The sequence below is a fragment of the Hoplias malabaricus genome, chromosome 10 (assembly GCF_029633855.1).
Source record: "Hoplias malabaricus isolate fHopMal1 chromosome 10, fHopMal1.hap1, whole genome shotgun sequence".
Classification (NCBI taxonomy): Eukaryota; Metazoa; Chordata; class Actinopteri; order Characiformes; family Erythrinidae; genus Hoplias; species Hoplias malabaricus.
Window position 1 is genome coordinate 41,326,418 of NC_089809.1, and position 12,347 is coordinate 41,338,764.

Sequence of the window (12,347 nt, forward strand, 5' to 3'; positions counted from 1 at the left end):
TTCATGACTACTTTGGTTCAAGGGGGATATATTCTGCCCTTTTCCACGAGTGAACACAGCTGTGTGCCGTAATGAAGCCCGTGACCTGCTTTGGTCAAAACACCATGAGGATCAAACTACGCAGCGCCATTGGAGAGACTCAGACGAGGGGTAAGGACAATAGTCTCTGCACTTGACATCAGATGCAGAGGAAACTCAGAACTGCTTTTTTATTCCATATTTACAGACCTAGGCAGGACACACACACACACACACATACACACAACCACGCAGGCACACACATGCACACACTCTCACACACACACACATACAACCACACAGATGCACACACACAAACACACACACACCTACACACATCCACGCAGACACACACACACACACACACACACACACAAATCACTTGGGGGGTGTCTTGTTTCACAGTGTGTGGATTGGTGGTCTCCAGGTCTCCAAATGAAAGTGCACAGGCACTAAAAAGGGATTTCTTATTTTCATAATATGTCCCCTTTAAAGCCAAATAACCAACCTCTGTCACAGTCTATCTCTCTCTCTCTCTCACACACACACACACACACACACACACACACACTTCAACCAATCAGAAGCCAATCATGTTTCTACTAAACCATTACAAGCTGTTGTGTGTGTTCATTTTGTCTCATTCAACCACATTTTGACATGTCACTGTGTCCAAGCATCTGTCCACATGCAGCGGGGTAGCATTTCACACTCCAGTGTGTATAAATGGACACTCTAACGGGGCAGCAGCAGGTTTTAATGTGTTCAAATACACACTCACAGGGGTTTAAAATTATTTAATCGGCTTCTGCTTGAACTGCTGCTAATGTAAACTACTTAACAGCTTAATGTCCCGGGAAGAATGAAAACTACCCAGATCTGTCAGACACCCATGCTAGCTAACACCATAAACAAAGAGATGGGGCGAGGTTGAGATCATCCCCCACCAACACTGACATTAATAATGGCCAATCATGTTCTCTAGGACTCCTGAATATCTCCTGACAAAAAAATCTGTGGTAGATTGCAGTGTAATAGCACTGTACACACATCACAGAACTAGACATGGCCTGTAGGGCCTTGTGAACATTTCTAAAACAAGAAGAAAGGTGGCCACAAAGTTGTTACTAAGTACTACGTTAGTGATCTTTCTGGTCACTTCAAACATCAACAAAGCATGGAATTCTGCAAAGCCAAACTTGCCATGTTGAAGACGGCCATGACGAGTATAAGAGTGGTGGTTGCCATGGTGAGCGTGAGGCGTGGCCAAGGCTTGTTGGCGATGATGCTGGAGGACCGGAGGATCCAGAGCCAGGAGGCGGAGGCTGTTTTACTGCAGTGCTGTAGAAGGAAACAGGAAGAGTGACAGTTACACAGGCAGCAGGCTCAGATTTATTTACGTCAGGGTCAGAGGTGACTGATTAGTGGATCAGTCCAAAAACACACCGTACTCTGCTTTTAGCGTCTACGTTTTCAACAGACAGTAAGTAACAACCAGTAATTCCCTGAAATAATATTTCTTTTAGAGAAATAAATCTAACAGCTGTCAAATGACCCCTGTGCAGCAAAAATAACTCGGGAAACAGATGGAGAGGAATAAACATGCTGTCTTCGGAACACTTAGAAACATTAAATACCGGCATTTCTACACACAGCTCGCTCCCAGAAATCCAGCAGTAATCATTTTTCATAAGCGGCGATAATCAATAGCATGAAGGGCAAAATAATCTCAATAGATTTCATAGCGTCGTTCTCCTGTCGTCTGGCTCTGATCTCATCTCTGCAGATAATATTTATGTCCTGAGACGATTCATTTCACAGTGAAGGCAGGAAGAATTAGAACTAGAATTGAGAAATCGAATGCTAATGAATGCTTCATTTTCATTTCACCCAGTGACATAATCGCAATAATGTAATGAACATGAAATTTAATTTGCCCTCGTGTCTGGGGAATTGTCTAGTGTCATTAAGCAGTTCATACTTATTACTACAATCAGCCAAAACATCCAAATGACCTCCTTGCTTCTCCTCTCAATGGCTCCACTGACCATAAAGAGCCACGCTGTCTTTTTACAACTACAGAGTATATTCACCCTATTCTCCCGTGGTCAGGACCCCCCCACAGGACCAGCAGGTATGACCTGGGTGGTGGATTATTCTACTGTACTGTAGCTTTACTCATTTCATTCATATACTCCATGTGTAGACACTTACCAAGAAGTGGCCAATGAAGCAGATGAGCAGAATCATGGACAGAAAGAGGAAGGACATTCCGAAAGAGACGCCCAGTACGGCAGTCCTGCAACGCCACAGGAAGTGCTAGGTTAGTGCCAAACTGAAGGAATGTGAATGCTTTTGGTGTTTTTGTCCAACTGCGAATTGATTACAGATGTTGGAGAAGGAAATTAGAAGCCAACACAAAGACAAATGATTAATGGAATTAATAGAGCTCATTAATTACTTGGATGCAGTTACACACCGAAGAACCTTCCACATCAGATTACACATAAAACACTGAATGATAGTGAAGTGTATTGAGCATGAAAATGTGTCACAGTGTATAAATGTTACTGGGTGTTTCAGGTCTCCACATATAGTTTGAGTCTTTGGAAATGTAATGTTAAGTACAATACATCATTCTGGACTTCAAAGGTCCCGCAGCTCTCTCTCTCTCCCAATTACATACAGATAAGTAATTTTAAACAAGAGGCATATGCTTTGACTTTGTTTGGACTGAGAGCAGTGGGAGGTTTGAACTAAAGAGAGAGACACAACTTGGCATACTCTCTCTACAGGTTTTTCTGAGCTTGTGTTCTTTTGTGTAATAAATAAAAATGTATATCCAACTCAAGATGTTTCTGCAGAAAATCTTCAAAACACCACTCAAGAGGAAACACACGACAACAGTCTAAACTGCGTGGTATGAGTCAGACAAATGTTTACACAAAAACCGTACGAGCGCTGTTCAGATGCATTCTACGCCTTGTCATTTCAGGTATAGATTTCTGTGATTCAGTTCAATTGAACTCAACTCGATTATATATAAAGAGCATTGGAAAATCTCCCTCAGAACATGAGAGGAAAACTGTCTCAGGATGGCAGCCCATCCTTCTCTGGTTGATCTAAGAGCTGTGTATAAACAGAGAGCAGAATGAATGTAAAGTGATGGAGGTACAGTGTCAGTAATGCCGTATATTGTGAGTGTGTTAAAAGCTGTGTTAATAAAGTAAAGTGAGAGGGATGTGAGCAATACGCAGTATTATTTTTTGTTTTTTATAGCCATTCTGGGGGCGGCTTGGTGGAGCAGCAGGTAGGTGTCACAGTCAAACAGCTCCAGGGACCTGGGTGTTGTGGGTTCAAGTCCCTCTCCAGGTGACTGTCTGTGAGGAGTGTGGTGTGTTATCTCTGTGTCTGCGTGGGTTTCCTCCGGGTGACTGTCTGTGAGGAGTGTGGTGTATTCTCTCTGTGTCTGCGTGGGTTTCCTCCGGGTGACTGTCTGTGAGGAGTGTGGTGTGTTCTCTCTGTGTCTGCGTGGGTTTCCTCCGGGTGACTGTCTGTGAGGAGTGTGGTGTGTTCTCTCTGTGTCTGCGTTGGTTTCCTCCGGGTGACTGTCTGTGAGGAGTGTGGTTTGTTCTCCCTGTGTCTGTGTGGGTTTCCTCCGGGTGCTTCGGTTTCCTCCCATGGTCCAAAAACACACGTTGGTATGTGGATTGGTGACTCAAAAAGTATCCGTAGGTGTGCGTGAGTGTGTCTGTGTTGCCCTGTGAAGGAATGGCGCCCCCTCCAGGGTGTATTCCCACCTTGCGCCCAATGATTCCAGGTAGGCTCTGGACCCACCGCGACCCTGAACTGGATAAGGGTTACAGATAATGAATGAATGAATGACTAAAAGTGGCAAAAACTCACTTTGGTAAGACCAGAATCTGCACGATGAAAATGCAGAGGAAGATCAGACAGGCACAGGTGATGTAGTACTTGAAAGCAGGCAAGGTTGTTGCTCTGTACTATGAAAACAGAATCAGTGGCATTATTCAGTGGGCTTTTGTTCTAAACATTGGTATTCAGACAATACCATTACTCACAGAGGCTGTTTACACCTTGCCTTAAATGTGTTGCATTTCTGGGTCTTATGTGGATGGACGTTGGCCCAGAATCTGTTTTCAATATTTAGAGCAGAGGGTTCCTCTCTGACAGCCCCTGAGTTTGGTTTGAGTGACTCCACTGTAATGCTATCAGAGTTTAGAACCTTGGTGAATCACACTTGGCTTTTTATGTGGTCAGATGATGTCTGTACGTGATCCAACTGCCTAAACCACATGTCCATGCAGGATGTAAACAGCCTTGTACATTCATCACCCACTTTATTAGAAGGATCTACCTTGAAGGCTCACTTTCCCAACTTTGTCATTCCACTGCATCATGCATGAATGGTCAGTTGCTGACCACTGGACATTGCTGACAGGATATTACAGGGAACGGTTCTCAGCACAGCATGGAGTGATATGATGTGTTGTGGTGGTGTGTGTGTGTGTGTGTGTGTGGTGCTGTACAGTGGAGCTGCTGGAGTTTCCACACACATCAGTGCTTGATACTGGCAAAAATATCCAGCCAGGAGCATATCTGTGGTTAGAAACTGACCAGTGATAAAGACCTATGTCTAACACATCAACAAATGAGCTACAGTTCTTATTTCACATAAGGAAAGTGTATCTACAAGGTAGGGGATACTAATAGTAAGAGGCAAAGTAAGGTATTTGTGTTGTAGATTTACTGTGATTAAAGGAACACTAGGTAGTATTGTACTTTAAAATTACAGTTTCAAAATCATTGTGAACCTCCACAGCCCTGTAATAGTGAGTATAGAGCCTCTAGGCTCAGTACTGCAGAAACTGCATTATGTAAATTTTGGAGAAGGGCAGGAAACCCCCTTCCACCTCTTCCCCCATTGATTTCAGGAAAACTGAATTACTGAATTGTAATACTGAATTACACACTATAATTGTAGGGGGAGCCCTACCAAATCGTACCTAATGTTCCTTTAAGTGGTTATACATATTCCTGGCCGTGTAGATAGCACCTGGCATCTAAGGCTTACCTCTTTTTCTAATGCTTTATTGTGGAAAAACAGTGATATTCTCTGAATGTCCTCAGATTTGAGCCATTGTCTGAAAGATAAAGCATGAGAAGTGCACTCGAGCTTAGGGTTTCATTCCATACATCCGATCTTCAAATGGTCTGAATGTCAAAAGAAACCAGAGCCTACTTTTGGGAATTGATGCCATCAAATGTTCGTATCATCCTTTCATTCAGCTCCTCCTCAAACCTCTTTTTCTGAGATTTCGTTCTGTGAGAAATAAGACAGAGAATGCCCCATGAACACATGAGCGCAGGAAAGTCTCCCAGACCTTTACTGAAGTCACAATGTGAGGTGTTGGAAAGGAACGAGTCGTACCTCTCGGAACGCCTCTGGAATTGGTACTGACCCAACGGCACATCCTGTTAAAATTAAATGACATTTTCAGAGCCAGCAAATTCTGAACATTAAAGGTTATTACAGATAAACTGAGCAGCAGGCAAACAAAAATAAGAGCCTTGCAATCCATTTATAGCAGAATAAGCGCTAGCGCTATTTGGAAAAGCAGCAGAAATAATTGAATAGGATCTAATTACACAACCGGCTGCAGAACGCTCAGTTGGATTAATTGGTTTAGCATTTGCACACTTAAACTCGGCATGGTGCTTTGGGCATGGGGCTCACCTTGGTGTTGATTTTGCCGTTCTCATTAGTCATGCTGTCCCGGTGGTGCAGGTTGGCGAAAGGCTTGGCAGCCCCCCAGGACTCCAGGTAACGAGTCATTCTGACTGATGCTCTCATCTTGGCCCCATCCAGCGTGTGCCGAGGTCTGTAGTGATGCTGGGGACTCCTCCTCTCAGCCTGTCCAAACACACACAGCTGAAGTGTAAGTCTTAAGAATGAGTAACAATCAGGAGAAACTAGTACACACTCAGTTACTGTACAGGGCACTTCCCACAGATAACAAAAGTATGTTGTTTGTTTTGCTAATACGCCAGTGAAAGCCAAAACTGGGAGGTGAACTATAGTTTTGAGCCAGAGCTCATGGAAATGTCACAAGGTCAACGGGCGGAGTTTAGTTATTACATGAGTCAAATTATTAAAGCTGTTAAATGAACACAGGTTACCATTTGTATCTTAAAATGAATGCTTCAATATAATTTCGATGCCCCACTCAGCTGAAACTGGCAGAATAGTAGAAACTGCACTATGTAACTTTGGAATTAGGGAAAACCCCTTCCGCCACTTCCCTCTTGAATTCAGCACAGTGCTGTAAAAATGATTAACACTCTGCAACTCTACTTACTAATCCAAGGACAAGGCATCTGTCTTGTATCACGTCTCTCTCAGCTCGGCCCACTGAGTAAAGTCAGTCCAATATTAACTCGCATTAACTTGTACAGTCTGACAAATCTGTCTCATTACAGCCTCTACAGTTTGAGCTCAACACCCATGAACTATGTGCAGTAAAGCGTTACGCAGTTCTCGCAAGAGTTCTCCGCCCAGTGATTCTCAGCTTGCGTAGTCTGGTTCTATTACAGTTTGGAGGAGCATAATCTTTTTGAAGCTGTAATCTTAAGGTAAAATATCTACACAGTGTTCCTTTAAACAAATAATTAGTTAACAGCAATTAATGAGATCTTTATTTTAGTTAATCACAGCTGATCACGTCTATCACATCCGATAGAAAGTGTCTATAGTTCAATAACATTAGTTTAATCTTTTTTAAACAATCCTGAACACGAATATCATATTAATGCAGGATGAAATTAAGCTTAACGTGAACACAGTTGCATCCAGGGAGAGCAACGGTGTCTACAAGTTCCACTTTTTATTTATAATACAGCCAATGATTCTAACCCCTCCACAGCTGTAGCCGTCTCGCTCCCCCACTGCTGTAAGGTCTCATTTTAAGAGTTTAGTTTGCTGCTGGTTGATTTATTCACAGTTCTCCTGTGAGCACAGATTGGCCTAGCCTGCAGAATAATTCATATGGCTGGTATCAGCGGGGCACATCACTATTAACAAGTTCATTGCTCTACAGCACCTAGAGATAACATTTATCGACATCCCATTAATGGAACTTAACATTTATAAGCTGTATATGTATTCAAGATCTACCACACTGGTGACACGCAGCATTACACGGGTTCAGGGTGGAACTATGAATGTTACAAAGTACCAAACTACACATTAAAATTAATTGTAATAAGCATTTATCAAACTTCACAAATGTATAACTGACACATCGTAATTACAACAATCACAGTCATGTTCATCCTTTTACCTTTGGGTTGATCACTAGATAAGTTATGACTCCATGTTCTTTTAGATAGGGGTCCCGTTCCTGGCCGTAGCCGTCCTCTACTTTATACGCCCCATTCAGGTGCTCCAGTGTGATGGATGTAATGTGAACACGTCTGAGCGCGAATGACAAAAATCAAGTATTAATCCAGAGTTAAATCAACATATTCTGAAAAATCAAAGAGATGTCAAATGAGCAGGCCTACCCCGGCACACCGCCCGCCTCCATGTGATTGGCTAGGGTCACGTCATGTGACCAGACATCGTACTGCCACTTCTGTAGGCCGATGACGCCACAGAGAACGTTTCCGGAGTGAACCCCCACTCGCATGTTAATGTCCACACCAGTGGCGTCTCGCACTTTCCTGAAGAACAAAAGACCTGTGGTCTGTTATAAACTCTTTGGACCAGATGTGCACACATCTCAGTGGCTTTAAAGCCACGGGTAAACTCCAGAAGCATTTGTGACCTTTTGAAATAAGTTTGACCTTTCGCAGTGTTTTCCAGTTGTTCGTAAGTCCAGAAAAATATCACAATGTGCAGTGGAGCACACAGCTAACAGAAAACCATGTGCTTGTTTATTATTGGCCTCGCTGCCTACAGGAGGGTGGGTTTTTTTTTTTTGTTTGTTTTGGCTAAGGTTAGCTTTAATACTGACATAGTGACCTCTCAGAGCAGAAAGGTTACATAGTAAAGAAAAGCTATTTTGAGAATGATTTGTGAACAGAAAAGGTTTGTGAAGGTCATGGTTAAAAACCAGTTGAGGTCTAGATACAAATTACACAGTTGGGGCTTATAAGGCACACAATATAAATTCAGTTTTGTTTTTTGTTTTAATGATTATGTGTGTGTGCGTGTGTGCCTGGATACCAGGATTTTCCCATGATGTGAAGACTAAAATCTGTTTACCACAAGCTGGTTAAATCATTACATTTTGAGTTAAAGGCATGTTTAACAGGGTATAGGTTAATGTTAGAATTACTAGGGTAAATGGTAAGGTTAGTAGTAGTAATAGTTAGGGTAAGTCTCCACAAAATGAATGTAATATCCCCAAAATGCTTAGAAACTAATGTAGATAGTATGTTGCATTCTAAACAGACTACAGCTCATTAAAGCCTGCTATAATGCACAGTTTTAACATAAAACGGGAATACAATATTACTAAATATTAGATCATTTAATTGTTAGTGGTTTAGTGGTTAGCCCTCATGATGCGACCAGTGAGTACAACTATACTCTAGGTCTGTTTTACAAGGGAGGTCCATATGTTTCTACTACAGGGTGGGTAATTTATATGGATACACCTTAATAAAATGGGAATGGTTGGTGATATTAACTTCCTGTTTGTGGCACATTAGTATATGGGAGGGGGGAAACTTTTCAAGATGGGTGGTGACCATGGCAGCCATTTTGAAGTCGGCCATTTTGGATGCAACTTTTGTTTTTTCAATAGGTAGAGGGTCATGTGACACATCGTGGGCCAGTTAAATGGTCCCCAAGGTCTCCCGATCTGACTCCCTTAGACTTATCTTTGGGGTCATCTGAAGTGAATTGTCTATGCTGTGAATATACAAGATGTGCAGCACCTGAAACTACGGATATTGGAAGCCTGTGCTAACATTTCTCCTGTGGTGTTGCTATCAGTGTGTGAGGAGTGGGAGAAGAGGGTTGCATTAACAATCCAACACAATGGGCCGCACTTTGAACACATTTTATAAGCGGTCAGAAACTTGTAAATAATTCATGAAAGAATAAAGTTACATTAAAACCAATCACACCATTGTTTTTCTTGTGAAATTCCCAATAAGTCTGATGTGTCACATGACCCTCTTCCCATTGAAAAAACAAAAGTTCCAAAATGGCCAACTTCAAAATGGCCGCCATGGTCACCACCCATCTTGAAAAGTTTTCCCCCTCCCATATACTAATGTGCCACAAACAGGAAGTTAATATTACCAACCATTCCCATTTTATTAATGTGTATCCATATAAATGGCCCACCCCTGTACACTGGATGGCCATCATACAGGTGTCTCATTCACCCTGTTGTATGAACTCAGACCAAACGACGGATCAACGGAGTGTTTACAGAAACAGGTCTTCTCCCATTGTGAGCAATACATTTCTTAATGTTTTCCCACCATAGAAAGTTACAGGCACTGCTGCTCATCAGAATGATGTGATAAAGACAGGCTTGCACTCCAGGCTTAGTGTAAGTGCAGCTCCCCCTCATGTCATGTGTGTGACCTCAGTGGTCCATTAGTTATTAACAGGATGGCCACAGGTTCTATTCACAGCTACAGCTCAGGTCTAACAGCCTCAGACACTGAGGACCACACTGGGGTAGCAAGAGCATCTGGACATTTGTGGCATTTACCACCTTTTTAATAGAGTTTCAAAAAGCATTTAAGTAAGTGCCAAACACAAACTTTGCCCAAATCTCTGGCACATCCTGAAGATGAGAATGGATCGTACTGAGCTGTTATTTCTTCAATTCACAAATTTTACTAGAAGAGTTTTCACATTTGAATGAGCAATTCCTGAAGAAAGAGCAGAAATTACTGCACAGCTGTGTTCCCAGATGTTGATAGAGCATTACAGTGTCTAAGGCATGTTATGAAACATCTAAAATGTAAATTATAAACAAAATTAAGAAGCAAATGTTAAGTACACTGATAATATTTTGCAGATATAAATATGCACATCCTCTCCTTTTAAATCCATCCATTATCTGTAACCTCTTATCCAATTTAGGGTCACGGTGGGTCCACGGTGGGACCTGGAATCATTGGCGCAAGGCGGGGATACACCCTGGAGGGAGCGCCAGTCCACCTGCCAACGTGTGTTTTTGTACCATGGGAGAAAACCGGAGCACCCAGAGGAAACCCACGCCGACACAGAGAGAACACACCACACTCCTCACAGACAGTCACCCGGAGGAAACACACGCAGACACAGGGAGAACACACCACACTCCTCACAGGCAGTCACCCAGAGTGGGAATCGAACCCACAACCTCCAGGTCCCTGGAGCTGTATGACTGTGACACCTACCTGCTGCACCACTGTGCCGCACTTGCTTTTAAACCCAAACTGTGTAATGGTCCTTTTAAAAATGTTAGTTTCCACTGACCCATACAACCTCACACATATAAACAGAGTAGCACTTAAAGCAAGTAAAGCAAACAATCACAACTTACTTGATGGCCTCACACATGTCCAGGCCCATTTTCACACAGTTTTTGGCATGGTTAGGCAATGACTCTGGGAGACCGGACACACAGTAATAACAGTCCCCAAGAATCTTGATTCTCATACATTCATTTTCCTGATGAGACAAAAAGCAAATGACGGCATCATTCTCAGCATGGACATGTGGAAGGGCAGATAATTTACTCTAGGGTACACGTGACAGTGTTGGAGTTGGGTTTTTGGAGCATGAGTGTGTGTGTGTGTGTCAGAGAGAGAGATTGTAGTATCCTACAGGGTCAGAGACATCAGGGAATAAAGCATGAGTCATACTAAGCCATTACATTGGATTAATATCAAGACCACTGGCGGCTTACCTTGGCAATCTGATCGAATTTGCCAAAAAGCTCATTCAGCATGTGGACCAACTCTCCAGGGGAGCAGTCGCTGGCCAAGCGTGTGAAGCCAACAATATCAGCATACAAAATACTGCAAGAACACAGGATACTCTCTTAGAAACACACCCAAGATTAAATATTAAACAAACATTTCAGAACCACCAGGGCGCACACTGTAAAACAAGACGCAGAACATACTTCCAGTTTAAACAATGCTTTTGAACAATGGCGCCCAAATGTATTAGCATGTAATTGCCAGATGCAAAATGACTGAAACATCAGAACAGGTAAAATTCTCTGAAACAAAGCCGGACTGGGTCAGGGCTTAGATGGGAGACCTTGTATGACAATGCTTGGGGGCCTGGTGGTTAGGAAACTGGGCTTGTAACCGGAAGGTTGCTGGTTTGATCCCCAGAGCTGGCAGGTCGTGACTGATGCACCGTGGCTAGGACTTCCCACTGTTCACTGTGTGCTCACTGAATCATAGTATGAATGTGGAGAACAAACTCCTCTGTGTGCAAGCACAGTGGCCAATGAAGTGATTCTAATTCTGATTCGAATTGGGTGGCTGCTGGAGGTTGTCTGTGTAGATCCCAATGCCTGAGTGCAGTGACAGGGACACTGTACTGAACAAATGGTGCTGTCCTTCAGATAAGACCTAAAACTGAGGTCCTGACTCTGAGGTCATTAAAAAAATCCCTGGGCCAGATCCTGGAGCATAATCAGGGAGTGACTCTAACGTCTGGCTAAATCTGCCACTGTGGTAAATTCTGGCCTCCTAATTGTCCACATCTTCAATAAACCGGCTTGGTCACTCCATCCCTCTTTAAATAATTACTGATGTGTGGTGAGGCGACTGATGTGGGTGGATGCTGCATATCGGAGGTAATCGAAGAATTATAAGTGCTTAAGGGGTCTAGAAAGGCACTGTATAAGTGTAAATATTATTTATTTACTCACAGTATCTTCAGTGCTACACTAAAGTGACTGTGTGGGGCTTTTTCATTTACAAACCGGATTCCAAAAAAGTTGGGACACATTGCATTCAGTTTTTATTGCGAATAAAAACTGAATGCAATGTGGAGGTGCCAACATCTAATATTTTATTCAGAATAGAACACAAATCACAGATCAAAAGTTTAAACTGAGAGAATGTATCATTTTAAGGGAAAAATATGTTGTTTCAAAATTTCATGGCGTCAACAAATCCCAAAAAAGTTAGGACAAGGCCATTTTTTACCACTGTGTGGCATCCCCCCTTCTTACTACACTCAACAGATGTCTGGGAACAAAGGAGACCAGTTTCTCAAGTTTAGAAATAGGAATGCTCTCCCATTCATGTCTAATACAGGCCTCTAACTGTTC

The 12,347-nt window shown here is 42.7% G+C and overlaps 1 protein-coding gene across 3 annotated transcripts in view; it reads right to left on the reverse strand.

Annotated features, from left to right (window-relative positions):
- Window positions 1-12,347, reverse strand: part of adcy2a (adenylate cyclase 2a) — a 181,201-nt gene that overhangs the window by 21,015 nt on the left and 147,839 nt on the right. For all 3 annotated transcript variants that reach the window (XM_066683044.1, XM_066683043.1, XM_066683042.1), the window contains 11 exons: window positions 10,962-11,073; window positions 10,596-10,723; window positions 7,603-7,761; window positions 7,380-7,512; window positions 5,777-5,953; window positions 5,471-5,514; window positions 5,282-5,362; window positions 5,114-5,183; window positions 3,925-4,022; window positions 2,233-2,317; window positions 1,222-1,359 (listed from right to left, as the gene is read on the reverse strand). In XM_066683044.1, coding sequence (XP_066539141.1) covers window positions 1,222-1,359; window positions 2,233-2,317; window positions 3,925-4,022; window positions 5,114-5,183; window positions 5,282-5,362; window positions 5,471-5,514; window positions 5,777-5,953; window positions 7,380-7,512; window positions 7,603-7,761; window positions 10,596-10,723; window positions 10,962-11,073 — 1,225 coding nt within the window. The remainder of the gene's footprint in view (window positions 1-1,221; window positions 1,360-2,232; window positions 2,318-3,924; window positions 4,023-5,113; window positions 5,184-5,281; window positions 5,363-5,470; window positions 5,515-5,776; window positions 5,954-7,379; window positions 7,513-7,602; window positions 7,762-10,595; window positions 10,724-10,961; window positions 11,074-12,347) is intronic.